General features: G+C 44.6%; 1 protein-coding gene across 1 annotated transcript in view; it reads left to right on the top strand.

Moving 5' to 3' along the window:
• Nucleotides 1-4,146, top strand: part of LOC135539983 (beta-1,4 N-acetylgalactosaminyltransferase 1-like) — a 33,279-nt gene extending 29,133 nt beyond the window's left edge. Inside the window, exon 12 of the mRNA XM_064966264.1 lies at nucleotides 111-4,146. Coding sequence (XP_064822336.1) covers nucleotides 111-328 — 218 coding nt within the window. The 3' untranslated portion in view covers nucleotides 329-4,146. The remainder of the gene's footprint in view (nucleotides 1-110) is intronic.
• Nucleotides 4,147-18,550: the final 14,404 nt, after the last annotated feature.

Below are 18,550 nucleotides of genomic sequence, written 5' to 3'. Positions count from 1 at the left end.
TCTCATGTTGGTGAGTTGCATTTGTTCATATAAATTGTGTGATACCTGAAGTGCCCTCAGCATAAAAACAAACCTCTTTCCTTTTGCTCTGACCCATTGGTTCTTTTCAGAGTTTTTCATTGATGGCCTTGGCTCGCTTCACGTGGGATCCTGTGATGATGTCATCGTCAATCACGCCACCAAGATCAAGCTTCCCTGGGTCAGCCAATCAGAGAGTGACAAGACTTATGCCAAGTTCCGCTACCCACCAGCCTCCTCGGACGCCACACACACCAAAAATGGCCTCCTCTATTTTAAGAACCACTTCCAGTGTTTGACTCACAATTAAATGTCATGTTTTTTTTACCTGTAGCTTCTCCTCTCGTTCAAGATTCCTGCTCTTCCTGAGTTGCCAAAGAATCCCTCGCCCGATGTGTCCCATCAGATAAGATTTTAGACAACCACATTACATGCTTTCCCTTAAAAACAGCCTGCTTGTTTCACTCTAGAGGGATTGTCATTCAAACAGAGCAAAGCTGTCATTTCTCGTAACTTTGCCCTTCACTTGTGTACTCTTGATTGTAAACTCAAGGTAGAGATAATTTTAAGGCATTTACAGTGCATTCACCCCTTTGATATTTTCCATATTTTGTTACATTACAGCCGTATTCTAAAATGTATTAAAAAAAAATTTCCCCCTCATCAATCTACACACATATTGGGGCGGCAGGTAGCCTTGTGGTTAGAGCATTGGGCCAGTATCCGAAAGGTTGCTAGATTGAATTCCCGAGCTGACAAGGTAAAAATCTGTCGTTCTGAACAAGACAGTTAACCCACTGTTCCTAGGCCATCATTGTAAATAAGAATTTGTTGTTAACTGACTTGCCTAGTAAAATAAATATTGACATAGCAAAAACAGGTTTTTAGAAATGTTTGCAAATGTATTAAAAATACAAAACTGAAATATGACATTTACATATGTATTCAGACCCTTTACTCAGTACTTTGTTGAAGCAACTTTGGCAGCAATTACAGCCTCTAGTCTTCTTGGGTATGCTGCAAGCTTGGCACGCCTGTATTTGGGGAGTTTCTCCCATTCTTCTCTGCAGATCCTCTCAAGCCCTGTCAGGCTGGATGGGGAGTGTCGCTGCACAGCTATTTTCAGGTCTCTCCAAAGATTTTTCGATCGGGTTCAAGTCCAGGCTCTGGCGGGGCCACTCAAGGACATTGAGACTTGTCATGAAGCCACTCCTGAGTTGTTTTGGCAGTGTGCTTATGGATGTTGTCTTGTTGGAATGTGAAACCTCGACCCAGTCTAAGGTCCTGAATGTTCTGGAGCAGGTTTTCATCAAGGATCTCTCTCTGTACATTGCTCTGTTAATATTTCCCTCGATCTTGACTAGTATCCCAGTCCCTGCTGCTGAAAAACATCCCCACAGCATGATGCTGCCACCACCATCCTTCACCGTAGGAATGGTGCCAGCTTTCCTCCAGACTTCACGCTTGGCATTCAGTTCAAAGAGTTCAATCTTGGTTTCGTCAGACCAGAGAATCTTATCTTATCCTTTAGGTGCCTTTTGGCAAGCTCCAAGCGAGCTGTCATGTGCCTTTTACTGAAGAATGGCTTCCGTTTGGCCATATAGGCCTGACTGGTGGAGTGCTACAGAGATGGTTGTCCTTCTAGAAGGTTCTCCCATCTCCACAGAGGAACTCTGGAGCTCTGTCAAAGTGACTATCTGGTTCTTGGTCACCTCTCTGACCAAGACCCTTCTCCCCTAATTGCTCAGTTTGGCCAGGCGGCCAGCTCTAGGAAGATTCTTGGTGGTTCCAAGCTTCTTCCATTTAAGAATGATGGATCCCACTGTGTTCTGTGTATTTCTGTTTTTATTTATTTTTAAATACATTTGCAAACATTTCTGAACCTGTTTTCGCTTTCTCATTATGGGGTACTGTGTGTAGATTGATGAGGGGTAAACTAATTGAATACATTTTAGAATAAGGCTGTAACGTAACAAGAAGTGGAAAAAGTCAAGGGGTCTGAATAGTTTCCGAATGCAGTGTATGTGCGTTTTGTACCTCAAATCTTATCTGACGCCTTGCCACTGAGTCCTCTTGTTAAAGAGACAGAGAACAAAAAGATGCTGAATTCCTATCGATGGCACAATTGGTTGACATTTAGGAAAAGGAGCAAGAAGTAGCATTAACCGCTTACAGGACTTAATGAGGTGAAAAAGTTTCCATACTGTTGCCAAGAGGTCAGAGATGTGTGTAGTCTGCCATTCCTGTTGTACAACAGTTTGAGCTGGACTGAGCTCTATGGGTCAGCCAAATGGGGACTTAGGAGACTGAGGATGGGATTGACAGTCAGTAGAGAGGACACTTAGCATGTGAGAATCTCTCAGACATAGCACATGGAAGATGAACACATTCAAGACTCTAATTGTGTGGTTAATTCACCCTGGTTGGTTGTGCCAAAGGGTTTCCAGGTGGTTTGAGGTTGAATTATATTTTTGTTTGGTTCGTTTTCCTGCCCCTTACCAGTGGTGTAAAGTACTTAAGTAAAAATACTTTAAAGTACTACTTAAGTAGTTTTGGGGGGTATTTGTACTTTACTGTTTATATTTTTGACTACTTTTACTTTTACTTCACTACATTCCTAAGGATAATTATGTACTTTTTACTCCATACATTTTCCCTGACAACCAAAATTACTCGCATTTTAATGCTTAGCAGTACAGGAAAATAGTCCAATTCACACATTAATCAAGAGAACATCCCTGGTCATCCCTGCTGCCTCTTATCTGGCGGACTCACAAATCACAAATGCTTAGTTTGTAAATGATGTTGGATTGTGCTTCTGGCTATCCGTAAAAAAGAAGAAGAAAATTGTGCCATCTCGTTTGCTAAACATAAATTATTTATACTTGGGGTACTGTGTGTACTTTTGATACTTAAGAATATTTTTAAGGATCAAAAGTCAAAGTTTTCCACCACTGCCCCTTACCCAGAACCCTCTGTGTCACTGTCACCCCTGACTGGCCCATGCTTGAGGAGAATGAGGCTCATCCATCTGATCTGGGATCTAACCTCGGAACAATACCCCTATTTCTCCTGGTCTGCTGCAATATGTCTATCTGGGGTCTATCCCACTCTGTTTTCTACTCCAAGCATCATAAAAAGGAACGCTTCTGTCTATGCATGCCTTTTAATGGGAGTTGAGATTGATTGCATTTTTACAGTGCCTTCAGAAAGTATTCATACTCCTTGACTTATTCCACATTTTTTTACAGCCTGAATTCAAAATGGCTTAAATATTTTTTTCTCACTCATCTACAGTACACACAATGCCCCATAATGACAAAGTGAAAATATTTTGTTTTACATTTTTGCTAACTTATTGAAATATATATATACAGAAAATATCTCATTTACATAAGTATTCACACCCCTGAGTCAGTAGTTTGTAGAAGCACTTTGGCAGCAATTACAGCTGTGAGTTTTTGTGGGTATGTCTCTAAGAGCTTTCTACACTTGGACTGTGCAAAATGTACCCATTATTCTTTTCAAAATACTTCAAGCTCTGTCAAATTGGTTGTTGATCATTGCTAGACAACAATTGTCAGGTCTTGCCATAGATTTCCAAGTAGATTTAAGTGAAAACTTGGCCACATTCACCTGTCTTCTTGGTAAGCAACTCCAGTGTAGATTTGGCGTTGTCTTTTAGGTTATTGTCCTGCTGAAAGGTGAATTTATCTCCCAGTGTCTAGTGGAAAGTAGACTGAACCAGGTTTTTCTTTAGGACTTAGCCTGTGTTTAGCCCCATTCTGTTTATTTTTTTATCCTGAAAAACTCCCCAGTCCTTAACGATTACAAGCATACCCATAACATGATGCAGCCACCACTATGCTTGAAAATATGGAGAGTGGTACTCAGTAATGTGTTGTATTGTTTTAAAAACAAAAAGTGCTTTGTCACATTTTTTGCAGTATTACTTTAGTGCTTTCTTGCGAACAGGATGTATGTTTTGGAAAAAATGTTTCTGTTCAGGCTTCCTTCTTTTCACTCTGTCAATTGGGTTAGTGTTGTGGAGTAACGACAATGTTGCTGATCCATCCTCAGTCTTCTCCTATCACCCGCCATTAAACGCAGTAACTGTTTTAAAATCACCATTGGCCTCTTGGTGAAATCCCTGAGCGGTTTCCTTCCTCTCTGGCAACTGAGTTAGGAAGGACGCCTGTATCTTTGTAGTGACTGGTTGTATTGATACACCACCCAAAGTGTCATTACTAACTTCACCTTGCTCAAAAGGATATTCAATGTCTTTTTTAAATTTTATTTAGGGCACAGAGATGAGGTATCATTCAAAAATTATGTTAAACACTATTATGGCACACAGAGTCCATGAAACTTATGTAACTTGTTAAGCAAATGTTTACTCCTGAACTTACTTAGGCTTGCTATAACAAAGGGTGTCACGGTTTTCTGTAGGTGAAAGAGAGTCGGACCAAAATACGGCGTGTCTATTACGATCCATGTTTAATGAAACAAAAGTAAACACTAATCAAATACAAAACAAACAAACGTAACAAGAAAACCGAAACAGCCTAATACTAGTGCAAACTAGCACACGACAGACATAAGGACAAAAAGGACCCAAAACCCAACACCAAACAGGCTACCTAAATATGGTTCCCAATCAGAGACAATGACTAACACCTGCCTCTGATTGAGAACCATATCAGGCCAAACACAGAAACCGACAAACTAGACACACAACATAGAATGCCCACTCAGATCACACCCTGACCAAACAAAACATATAAACATACAAAGCAAACTATGATCAGGGTGTGACAGTCGTCCCCCCCCAAGGTGCGGACTCCGGCCGCAAAACCTGAACCTATTGGGGAGGGTCTGGGTGGGCATCTGTCTGCGGTGGCGGCTCTGGTGCTGGATGTGGCCCCCACTTCACCATAGTCTTTGTCCACCACCTTGTCCGCTTCCTTGGCCTCCTAACTACGGCGACCCTACTATATAACCCCACTGGACTGAGGGGCAGCTCGGGACAGAGGGGCAGCTCGGGACAGAGGGGCAGCTCGGGACAGAGGGGCAGCTCGGGACAGAGGGGCAGCTCGGGACAGAGGGGCAGCTCGGGACAGAGGGGCAGCTCGGGACAAGAGGGGCAGCTCGGGACAGAGGGGCAGCTCGGGACAGAGGGGCTCTGGCGCCTCTGGGCTGAGGGGCTCTGGCGCCTCTGGGCTGAGGGGCTCTGGCGCCTCTGGGCTGAGGGGCTCTGGCGCCTCTGGGCTGACTGGCGGATCTGGAAGAGTCCGGCTGACTGGCAGATCCTGGCTGACTGGCGGATCTGGAAGATCCTGGCTGACTGGCGGATCCTGGCTGAGTCTGGCGGATCTGGAAGAGTCTGGCTGACTGGCGGATCCTGGCTGGCTGGCAGATCTGGAAGATCCTGGCTGACTGGCGGATCTGGAAGAGTCTGGCGGATCTGGAAGAGTCTGGCTGCTCCATGCTGACTGGCGGCTCTGGCTGCTCCATGCTGACTGATGCTGACTGACGGCTCTGGCTGCTCCATGCTGACTGGCGGCTCTGGCTTCTCCATGCTGACTGGCGGCTCTGGCTGCTCCATGCTGACTGGCGGCTCTGGCTGCTCCATGCTGACTGGCGGTTCTGGCTGCTCCATGCTGACTGGCGGCTCTGGCGGCTCCATGCTGACTGGCGGCTCTGGCGGCTCCATGCTGACTGGCGGCTCCATGCTGACTGGCGGCTCTGGCGGCTTCTTGCAGACTGGCGGCTCTGGCGGCTTCTTGCAGACTGGCGGCTCTGGCGGCTTCTTGCAGACTGGCAGCTCTGGCGGCTTCTTGCAGACTGGCAGCTCTGGCGGCTTCTTGCAGACTGGCAGCTCTGGCGGCTCCTTGCAGATTTGGCGGCTCCTTGCAGACTGGAGGCTCCTTGCAGACTGGCGGCTCCTTGCAGACTGGCGGCTCCTTGCAGACTGGCAGCTCCTTGCAGACTGGCAGCTCCTTGCAGACTGGCAGCTCCTTGCAGACTGGCAGCTCTGGCCGCTCCATGCAGACTGGAAGCTCTGGCCGCTCCATGCAGACTGGAAGCTCTGGCCAGGCGGGAGACTCCGGCAGCGCTGTAGAGGAGGAAGGCTCTGGCAGCGCTAAACAGGCGGGAGACTCCGGCAGTGCAGGAGAGGAGGAAGGCTCTGGCAGCGCCTGAGAGGCGAGGCGCACTGTAGGCCTGATGCGTGGTGCTGGCACTGGTGGTACTGGGCCGAGGACACGCACAGGAAGCCTGGTGCGGGGAGCTGCCACCGGAGGGCTGGTGCGTGGAGGTGATACTGTGTAGACCGGACCGTGCAGGCGCACTGGAGCTCTTGAGCACCGAGACTGCCCAACCTTACCTGGTTGAATACTCACGGTCGCTCTGCCAGTGCGGCGAGGTGGAATAGCCCGCACTGGGCTATGCAGGCAAACCGGGGACACCGTGCGCAAGGCTGGTGCCATGTAAGCCGGCCCAAGGAGATGCACTGGGGACCAGATGCGTAGAGCCGGCTTCATGGCATTTGGCTCAATGCTCACTCTTGCCCGGCCGATACGCGGAGCTGGAATATACCGCACCGGGCTATGCACCCGCACTGGGGACACCGTGCGCACTACAGCATAACACGGTGCCTGCCCGGTCTCTCTAGCCCCCCGGTAACCACAGGAAGTTGACGCAGGTCTCCTACCTGGCTTCGCCATACTTCCTGTGAGCCTCCCGCCAATAAATTTTTGGGGCTGACTCTCGGGCTTCCATCTGCGTTGCCGTGCTGCCTCCTCATACCAGCGCCTCTCCGCTTTCCTCCGCCTCCAGCTCTTCTTTGGGGCGGTGATATTCTCCTGGCTGTGCCCAGGGTCCTTTACCGTCCAGTTCGTCCTTCCATGTCCATTCCCCTTTGAGCTGCACCTTGGGGCGGCTACACTCCCCTGGTTTAGGCCAGGGTCCTCTCCCGTCGAGGATTTCTTCCCAAGTCCAGAAGTCCTTAATACGCTGCTCCTGCTGCTGCCCGTGACCACGCCGCTTGGTCCTGTTGTGGTGGGTGATTCTGCCACGGTTTTCTGTAGGTGAAAGAGAGTCGGACCAAAATGAGGCGTGTCTATTACGATCCATGTTTAATGAAACAAAAGTAAACACGAATCAAATACAAAACAAACAAACGTAACAAGAAAACCGAAACAGCCTAATACTGGTGCAAACTAGCACACGACAGACATAAGGACAAAAAGGAAAATCACCCACAAAACCCAACACCAAACAGGCTACCTAAATATGGTTCCCAATCAGAGACAATGACTAACACCTGCCTCTGATTGAGAACCATATCAGGCCAAACACAGAAACCGACAAACTAGACACACAACATAGAATGCCCACTCAGATCACACCCTGACCAAACAAAACATATAAACATACAAAGCAAACTATGGTCAGGGTGTGACAAAGGGGTTAAATACTTATTGACTCCAGACATTTAATATTTTAATTTTTAATTAGTTAGTACAAATTTATACAAACACAACAGCATTTTGACGTTATGGGGTTGGGTGTGTGTGTGTGTGTGAGCCATTTTAACTTCAGGCTGTAACACAACAAAATGTCTAAATACTTTCTGAAGGCACTGTATATGCTGCCTCGAACAGAAGGGTTGGTGTGACCAAAGTGCTCAATTCTATATGGAAATAAACACACATTGAAAGAGTAATGGTAAGAATGACACAGTTTGAGTTTAGAGACTCAGTAAGGTACAGTAGAAACACTTTGCGTATAACACAGAAGGAATTGTTTGGAGAGACAATGTTAGGATGACACACAGTGTGATGATATGAATGATAAGGAAATGGTCAGTCACACCAAAGTATCAAGGCAGCAAAACATTTTATTTTGACAGTTCTTCTACCAAGGGTTGTATCTGTGGTGTGACCATGCCCATGCCGACAGCAGGATCACATGATGTTATTTTGTACCATGACCACAAGATGGCCCCCTTGCATCGGAATAATGTTTCTTAAAATCAAACAAAATCATTTCTGTGGACAGTCATTTGTTATGAACTACCACTGCCAGAAATACATTAGATAACTTTTTATTTTGTCCTTTTTGAATAGAGGAATATTTTAACAGATAATATTTTGTGTGATATGTCTGCTTTAGATTTTTCTTCCCTGAAAGTGGATGTTTAACACTCAGTGAGATCTCAATTCAGTCGAACTCGGATTGCAGTAGCCTATTTGGGCAGTAGCTCCTCTTCCATGAGTAATGTCTGTGTCTCATACCAGATAGTCTCCCCAAGCAGATGCTTCCAGTTTTCAATATGAGAAGTGTTCTGCATGTGTGTGGGGGCAGTAGTTCGTAAACAAAGACACTGCGTAATGTAGGGTTTGATTGAATTCAACTCTCTGACTTAAATTAGGTAAAAAGATTTGGACAGTGATTTCCATTGTACAACTGAGGATGTTGGTTCAATTTTTTCTGCCTGCTTCTCCCTAGAACCAATCTGACAGCTATAATAACAACAACCTGCCGCATTATAGCTCTATTTTCTTTTAAACATGATTGTAAAGTCTGATAAAAGATACCATTTATGCATGGTCCTGTGTTGATTTCATCCAACATTTCATAGAGTGTTCTGGTGTATAGCAAAAGGAAGCTTCTGAGTTAGAGAAAATCAACTTTAAAAATGTATCCATCCATAAACATTTCAACATCCTGTACACCTGTGTTAGTATGAATTACATGGCACGGGGTGTTCTATTTAGGTCTGGATTTACCACTTTCTCACCATCTTCTGAGCAGAAGAAAGAAGAAAACTATCAAGAATGATAAGTCATTCACCAGATTGTCTTATAATAATTTTAGGAAAGGAATAGACACACTTCAGACATAACACAGGCCTTTCCACCTGTAGTGTTCCCTTGTATGTCTCCCACTCTCCTTTTTCCTTCTCATTTGAAGATCAATCAATCTGCAAGAAGGTAAATAATTCCACATCTTTGATCTGGGAGAACACAAGTGAGAGTTAATTTCCATTTTTGATTTCTGTTTCTCTCTCATTCTGTTTATTCTAATCTAGAAGGATTTGATGCACCAGCCTCTGGATCTACCTTGGTGTGCAAATCAGCTGGAATCAGTTAAAAGAGAAACATGTTGCTCCTGTGGCTGTCGTGGACAAGAGCGAGTACAGTACAGATGCTCTAAAGTTCATTAAATATTTAGACCACTGATTCATTACCCAGCCATTCATGTTATATATCACATGCAACAAGTTGTGGAAGGAAAAACAACGTGTCGGCTGTGTAGTTTCTGCCCCTGCCTAAGACGAGGAGACTGAATGACAAATCTATGAAATATTTGTGCACATGGAATACATGAATATATTGATATGTGGATAGGTGAAATATTATACTTATCACTTTGTCATTACTGATGTGTAATTACTGGGTTTTGCCTGTTGTTATAGATGAAAATGTAAATGTATTTTCAATGCCCTTTGGAAACACCAAACCCTAAAGGATACGGATGCATCTTATCCTCATGCACAGTCCTAGGTGAACAGTGATTGATTTGTCCAATTTGGTTAGAAGCGTGTCTCCGTGCTTTGAAGCCATGCTTAGCATTCATCCCAATCATGTGTTCTGACACGTTGAAATGCAACATCTGCCTTTTCAGTCCCCCGCCATACAATTAGCGAGAAAAGATCATTGGATTGGCTTGCTACCATTTTGCATACAAACAACAAAGCATTTGTATTGAGTATAGATGGTGCTTCAGTTTACCTTATATCCTGGGTTTACAAACTGAACTTCTCAAAATAACTTGTTTAAAATAGTCAATGAGCCCCCATAACATTGGCGGTCAAGAAATTGACCTAATCAGGAGATTTTGGTGGCCCAAGATCATCTCCAGTATGATATTGTCCACCAGCCGGCAATCAACTTTATTTTTCTATACAGTATACACTCCCATACGTGTTTATTTGGACAGTGAAGCAAAAACTTATAATAAGTCTCTATACTCCAGCATTTTGGATGTTGAGATCAAATGTTTCATATGAGGCGACGGTACAGAATGTCACCTTTTATTTGAGGGTATTTTCATACATATCTGTTTTGCAATTGAGAAATGAAAGCACCACCATTTGAAGGTGTCATAAGTATTTGGACAAATTCACTTATAGCCTATTAAAGTCATCAAAAGTGTAGTATTTTGTCCCATAATACTATAGCACACAATGACTACATCAAGCTTGTGACTACAAACTTATTGGATGCATTTGCAGTTTGTTTTGGTTGTGTTTCGTATTATGTTGTATCCAATAGAAATTACTGGTATATAATGTATTGCATTTAACTTAATTTCATATCTTTTAAAAAATAAATTATTTAACCTTTATTTAACTAGGCAAGTCCGTTAAGAACAACTTCTTATTTACAATGACGGCCTAGGAACAGTGGGTTAACTGCCTTGTTCAGAGGCAGAACGACAGATTTTTACCTTGTCAGCACGGGGATTCAACGCTCTAAACACTAGACACTACCTGTCGCCCCAGGTAGCCTAGGATTTAGTTCACAGTGTGGGTGTCACACATCTTGTATGAATCATACTGTAGTGCAACACTGCAACATGTCAATGCCAACTTGTTGTGTCCTGGTACACTGTAAAGTAGGTTGGTAAAATTCATGCTAAAATGTGTTTAACTTGACATATCATGAGAGCTACTCAGTTAAAACCTCTTAGTGATCCCTTAACGCGCCAATCCCGTTAGCAGGATAGATTTGACAACATCCAGTGAAATTGCAGAGCACCAAATTCAAACTACAGAAATATCCATTTTCAACATTCACGAAAATATAAGTGTAAAACATCAAAATAAAGCTTAACTTCTTATTAATCCTGCCGCTGTGTCAGATTTCAAAAAGGCTTTACGGCGAAAGCACACCATTTGATTATCTGAGGACAGTAGCCCGCATACAAACACATGAAAATAATTTTTTAACCAGGCAGGTGCGACACAAAAGTCAGAAATAACGATATAATAAATGCCTTACCTTTGAAGATCTTCTTCTTTTTGCAATTGCAAATGTCTCAGCGACACAATGAATGGTCGATTTGTTTGATAAATCCCTTCTTTATATCCCCAAAATGTCAATTTATTTGGCGCGTTTGATTCAGAAATACACCGGTTCCAACTCACCCAACATAACTACAAAGTATCTTATAAGTTACCTGTAAACTTGGTCCAAACATTTCAAACCACGTTCCTAATCCAACCACAGGTATCCTAAAATGTAAATAATCGATAACATTTAAGACAGGATAATCTGTTTCCAATAACGAAGAAAAATAACACGGAGCTTGCTCCTGTTCACACGCACCAAAATACTAGAGACCTTTCAGAATGACATGTACAAAGAACAGCACTACTTCTTCAATTCTCAACAACAAAAAATCAACCAATTTCTAAAGACTGTTGACATCTATTGGAATCCATAGGAACTGCAATATGGGCCCTAATAAATCAGGGTTCCCATAGAAAGCATTGGAAAACACAATAACCTCAACAACAAAAAATTCCCTGGATGGATTGTGCTCAGGGTTTCGTCTGCCAAATCAGTTCTCTTATACTCACAGATATTATTCTAACAGTTTTAGAAACTTCAGTGTGTTTCTATCCAAATCTACTAATTATATGCCTATCTTAGCTTCTGGGCCTGAGTAACAGGCAGTTTACTTTGGGCACACTTTTCATCCGGATGGGAAAATACTGCCCCCTATCCCTAAGAAGTTTTAAGAGTTCCAAGACAAGAAAATTCACTCCATATCGACAGAGTCCTGAATGCCGTAAATTTGGATGCCATATTTATTTGTAATTGTTTATGCAGAGGTTGCTCATTTTTCCTAAACCTCAACTGCAACCCAACTCACCCAATGTGGTATGAATCTGTTATTTTCTGAAGTATTTTTCTTTACTTTTGAACCAGAATCCCCCAACAGCAACTAGCCAGCTAACTAGCTACTAGCTAGTAGTCAGCTAACCACTGCTAGTGGTCATCAGCTAACCTCTAGATCGGAGATCTCTCGCCAGTTTGCACAATGCGATTCAAACCAGAGAATTTCTGGACTTATTTTCTCTCCATATCCCCAGATTCCTACCGCAAGCTAGCTAGCTGCAATCCGAGTGGCTACTCCTGGCTAATGTCTCTGTCCCAAAGCAAGCACCAATTAGCCTGGAGCTAGCCCATCTCCCGGCTAGCTGAAGAGGTCCATCAGCCACTCATTGGGCTACAATACCTATTTTGCCAATTTGCCTGGACCCCTTTTACTACACAAAGTCCTGCTAATCCATCACGACTGGACTACCGACGTAATTCTTTTTCCAACAGGCCCCTCCATCGTGACGTCCCCTGAATGCCCATCTGCTAGCCGCGGCCCGCTAGCTGTCTAGAGCATATCGGACTGTTAGCTGAATAGGTCCATCGGCCAATTTCTTCGGCCACTATACCCATTTTGCCAATTGGACTGGGCCCCTTTACTACACGGACCCTACTAATCCATCACAGCTGGTCTGCCGCCGGAACCGCACGAGGAGGCTACAACAGACTTCTTCCGTCACGACGTCCCTCTAAGGCCCTGCTAGCTTGCTAGCCCCGACCCGCTAACTGTCTGAATTGCCGTGTCTCCAGCCAGGTTAATTACTCACTGGACCCCTATGATCACTCGGCTATGCATGCATCTCCCTAATGTCAATATGCCTTTCCATTGCTGTTTTGGTTAGTGATTATTATCTTATTTCACAGTAGAGCCTCTAGCCCTGCTCAATATGCCTTAGCTAACCCTTCAGTTCCACCTCCCACACATGCGGTGACATCACCTGGTTTAAATTATGCTTCTAGAGACAATATCTCTCTCATCTTCACTCTGTGCCTAGGTTTACCTCCAATGTATTCACATCCTACCATACCTTTTGTCTGTACATTATGCCTTGAATCTATTCTATCGCGCCCAGAAACCTGCTCCTTTTACTTTCTGTTCAGAATGTTCTTATAGCCTTTAGCCGTACCCTTATCCTACTCCTCCTCTGTTCCTCTGGTGACGTAGAGGTTAATCCAGGCCCTGCAGTGCCTAGCTCCACTCCCATTCCCCAGGCGCTCTATCTCATTGGTTGACTTCTGTAACCGTAAAAGCTTTGGTTTCATGCATGTTAACATTAGAAGCCTCCTCCCCAAGTTTATTTTATTCACTGCTTTAGAACACTCTGCCAACCCTGGATGTCCTAGCCGTGACTGAATCCTGGCTTAGGAAGACCACCAAAAATCCTGAAATGTCCATCCCTAACTATAACACTTTCCGACAAGATAGAACTGCCAAAGGGGGAGGAGTGGCAATCTACTGCAGAGATAGCCTGCAGAGTTTTGTCATACTATCCAGGTCTGTGGCCAAACAATTCGAGCTTGTACTTCTAAAAATCCACCTTTCCAGAAACAAGTCTCTCAACGTTGCCACTTGCTATAGACCACCCTTTGCCCCCAGCTGTGCCTTGGACACCATATGTGAATTGATTGCCCCGTATCTATCTTCAGAGCTCGTGCTGCTAGGTGACCTAAACTGGGACATGCTTAACACTCTGGCCATCCTACAATCTAAGGTTGATGCCCTCAATCGCACACAAATTATCAATGAACCTACCAGGTACAACCCCAAATCCGTAAACATGGGCACCCTCATAGATATCATCCTAACCAACTTGCCCTCCAAATACACTTCTGCTATCTTTAACCGAGATCTCAGCAATCACTGCCTCATTGCCTGCATCCGTAATGGGTCTACGGTCAAACGACCACCCATCATCATTTACATTACATTACATTTAAGTCATTTAGCAGACGCTCTTATCCAGAGCGACTTACAAATCACTGTCAAGCGCTACCTAAAACACTTCAGCGAGCAGGCCTTTCTAATTGACCTCATCCCATCAGAGGATGCCTGGTTATTCGTTAAAAGTGCCTTCCTCACCATCTTAAATAAGCATGCCCCATTCAAAAATATTTAGAACCAGGAACAGATATAGCCCTTGGTTCACTCCAGACCTGACTGCCCTTGACCAGCACGAAAACATCCTGTGGTGTACTTCATTATCTACAAATAGCCCCGGTGATATGCAACTTTTCAGGTAAGTTAGGAACCAATATACACAAGCAGTTTGGAAAGCTAAGGCTATATTTTAAAACAGAAATTTGCATCCTGTAGCACAAACTCAAAAAGGTTCTGGGACACTAAAGTCCATGGAGAATAAGAGCACCTCCTCCCAGCTGCCCACTGCACTTAGGCTAGGAAACACTGTCACCACCGATAAATCCACAATAATTGAACATTTCAATAAGCATTCTGCGGCTGGCCATGCTTCCCACCTGGCTACCCCTACCCCAGTCATCTGCCCTGCACCCTCCATAACAACTCGCCCAAGCCTCCCCATTTCTCCTTCACCCAAATCCAGATAGCTGATGTTCTGAAAGAGCTGCAAAATTTGGACCCCTACAAATCAGCCGGGCAAGACAATCTGGACCATCTCTTTCTAAAATTATCTGCCGAAATTGTTGCAACCCTTATTACTAGCCTGTTCAACCTTTCTTTTGTATCGTCTGAAATCCCAAAAGATTGGAAAGCTTCCGCGGTCATACCCCTCTTCAAAGGTGTATCGACGACGTCGTGCCCACAGTGACCATACGTACATATCCCAACCAGAAGCCATGGATTACAGGCAACATCCACACCGAGCTAAAGGCTAGAGCTGCCGCTTTCAAGGAGCGGGACACTTATAAGAAACGCTTATAAGAAATCCCACTATGCCCTCAGATGAACCATCAAACAGGCAAAGCGTCAATACAGGACTAAGATTGAATCCTACTACACCGGCTCTGACGCTCATCGGATTTGCTAGGGTTTGCAAATTATTATGGACTACAAAGGGAAACACAGCCGTGAGCTGCCCAGTGACACGAGCCTACCAGATAGGCTAAATGCCTTTTATGCTCGCTTCAAGGCAAGTAACACTGAAGCACGCATAAGAGCACTAGCTGTTCCAGATGACTGTGTGATCACGCTCTCAGAAGCCGATGTGAGCAAGACCTTTAAACAGGTCAACATTCACAGGGCTGCGGGCCAGACAGATTACCAGGACGTGTACTCAGAGCATGCGCGGACCAACTGGCAAGTGTCTTCAGCGACATTTTCAACCTCTCCCTGACCGATTCTTTAATACCTACATGTTTCAAGCAGACCACCATAGTCCTTGTGCCGAAGAAAGCGAAGGTAACCTGCCTACATGACTGCCACCTCGTATCACTCATGTCGGTAGCCACGAAGTACTTTGAAAGGCTGGTCATGGCTCATATCAACACCATCGACCCGGGAAACCCTAAGCCCACTCCAATTCACATACCGCCCCAACAGATCCACTGATGACGCTCAATCGCACTCCTTATTGCCCTTTCCCACCTTGACTACAGCTCGGCATTCAACACCATATTGCCCACAAAGCTTAACACTAAGCTAAGGATTCTGAGACTAAACCCCTCCCTCTGCAACTGGATCCTGGTCTTCCTGACGGGCCACCCGCAGGTGGTAAGGGTAGGCAACAACACATCTGCCAAGCTGATCCTCAACACGGGGCCCCTCAGGGGTGCGTGCTTAGTCCCCTCCTGTACTTTCTGTTCCCGCATGACTGCATGGCCAAACATGACTCCAACACCATCATTACATTTCCTGACTACACAACGGTGGTTGGCCTGATCACTGACAATGATGAGACAGCCTATAGGGAAGAGGTCAGATACCTGGCAGTGTGGTGCCAGGACTACAACCTCTCCCTTAATGTGAGCAAGACAAAGGAGATGATCGTGGACTACAGGAAAAGGAGGGCTGAACACGCCCCCATTTACATCGACGGGGCTGTAATGGAGCGGGTCGGGAGTTTCAAGTTCCTTGGTGTCCACATCACCAACAAACTATCATGGTCCAAACACACCAAGAAAGTTGTGAAGAGGGCACGACAATGCATTTTCCCCCTCAGAAGACTGAAAAGATTTGGCATGGGTTCCTAGATCCTCAAAGTTATACAGCTGCACCATAGAGAGCATCCTGACCGGTTGCATGGTATGTCAACTGCAAGGCACTACAGAGAGTAGAGCGTACAGCACAACATATCACTGGGGCCAAACTTCCTGCCATCCAGGACCTATATCCTAGGCAGTGTCAGAGGAAGGCCCAAAAAAATGTCAAAGACACCAGTCACCCAAGTCATAGACTGTTCTCTCTGCTACCGCACGGCAAATGTCATCGGAGCGTCAAGTCTAGGTCCAAAAGTCTCCTTAACAGCTTCTACCTCCAAGCCAGAAGACTGCTGAACAATGAATCAAATGGCCACCCAGACTATTTGCATTGACAACCCCCCCCCCCCCCCCCCCAACAGACTTTGTTTTTACTCTGCTGCTACTTGCTGTTTATTATCTATACATAGTCACTCTACCCCTACCTACATGCACAAATTACCTCGACTAACCTGTACCCCCACCCATTGACTCGGTACTGATACCCGCTGTATATAGCGTCATTATTGTTATTTTATTGTTACTTTTTCTTTGTTTTTTATTTTATTTAGTAAATAGTTTCTTAACTCTTTTCTTAACTGCATTGTTGGTTAATGGCTGGTAAGTAAGCATTTCACGGTAAGGTTGCGCATGTGACAAATAACATTTTATTTTATTTGCGTTGTCAGTCAAAAACAATATGCTTACATGGAACAGTTGTAGGCCTATGTGTTTTATTTGAGCTACTGATAACATTGAATCATGGATTCTGTGAGAATATACATAATATGGTACAGTAGACATAGAGAATATTCTAAGCAAACCAGGGACAGAATTATGGGGCTTTGCATGTTGGTTCTTTACATCAGCTTCATATCATTTCACCCTCCATTCCTTCCCTCAGTCTCCAACCTCCCTCCCCTCAGTCTCTCCCCTTCCTCCCTCCCTTGTCCTGAGGAGGGAGAAGAGAAGGAGCATGCCAGGTGATTGGTGAAGTAAAATATTGATGTGGAGTATCAAAGAGTTGAGTGTTACTCCCCATGTATTCCAAAACTAACCCGGGTGTCCCCTTTGATCAGGGGGTCTCTGATCTGGCTTCTGAAGTTGTAACCTACCCCCAAAAAACAAAATACAAAACAAACTTCAAGCTCCTCCAATACCCATGAAAGTTTTCTATTTGACAGATGGAGCAGTTTGTGTTATACAACTCAGTGATATACAGTGCATTTGGAAAGTATTCAGACCCCTTGACTTTTTCCACATTTTGTTATGTTACAGCCTTATTCTAAAATGGATTAAATAAAAAAAATCCTCATCAATCTACACACATTACCCCATAATGACAAAGCGAAAAAAGGTTGTTATGTTTGCAAATTTCTTAAAATAAAAAACACAAATACCGGCCAGTCGAATGGCGCAGTGGTCTAAGGCATCCCAGGCTGCGTTGCAGCCGGCTGCGACTGTGAGACACGAGGCAGCACACAATTGGCCCAGCGTTGTCTGGGTTAGGGGATGGTTTGGCCAGCTGGGATGTCCTTGTCCCATTGTGCTCTAGCAACTCCTTGTGGCGAGACAGGTGCATGCACGCTGACTAAGGTTGCCAGCTGTTGGTACATTGGTGTGGCTGGCCTGGGTTAAGCGAGCAGTGTGTCAAGAAGCAGTGGGGTCGTGTAGGTACATTGGTGCGGCTGGCCTGGTGCGGCTGGCCTGGGTTAAGCGAGCAGTGTGTCAAGAAGCAGTGGGGTCGTGTAGGTACATTGGTGCGGCTGGCCTGGTGCGGCTGGCCTGGGTTAAGCGAGCAGTGTGTCAAGAAGGAGTGGGGTCGTGTAGGTACATTGGTGCGGCTGGCCTGGGTTAAGCGAGCAGTGTGTCAAGAAGGAGTGCGGCTTGGTTGGGTCGTGTTTTGTAGGGTATTTTTCTCTCTACCTTCGTCTCTCCTGAGTTCGTATGGGAGTTGCAGCAATGGGACAAGACTGTAACTACCAATTGGATATCACAAATTTGGGGTAAAAAGTACAGAAGGTTTTTTGCTGTGAGACCTGAGGTCAGGTGCATCCTATTTCTATTGATGATCCTTGAGATGTTTCTACAATTTATTGGACATGATTTGGAAAGGCACATACTACATTTCCATATTTTCTTAACCGTAAAGGAAAACTCCACCTAAAAACTATATTTTCGTATTTGTTTCATTCGTCCATTGTTGACATAGTCCCAGTTGTCAGTGCTCAAATTTTCAAGATATGTAACTGTCAAAATACAGAAATCATCCCTGTATGATGCATTTTGAGTCATATGTTTAATTTTGCATAATAGAAGGATGATTTCTGTATTTTGAAAGGTACAAGTCTTGAAAACGTATGCGCTGATGAGCAAAACATTTTGGGAAGATTTCAACAATGGACTAATGAAACAAATACCAAAAT

This window comes from Oncorhynchus masou, chromosome 5 (assembly GCF_036934945.1).
Source record: "Oncorhynchus masou masou isolate Uvic2021 chromosome 5, UVic_Omas_1.1, whole genome shotgun sequence".
NCBI lineage: Eukaryota > Metazoa > Chordata > Actinopteri > Salmoniformes > Salmonidae > Oncorhynchus > Oncorhynchus masou.
The sequence above is the reverse complement of the archived record's forward strand: the minus strand, read 5'-3'. Positions and strand labels throughout refer to the sequence as shown.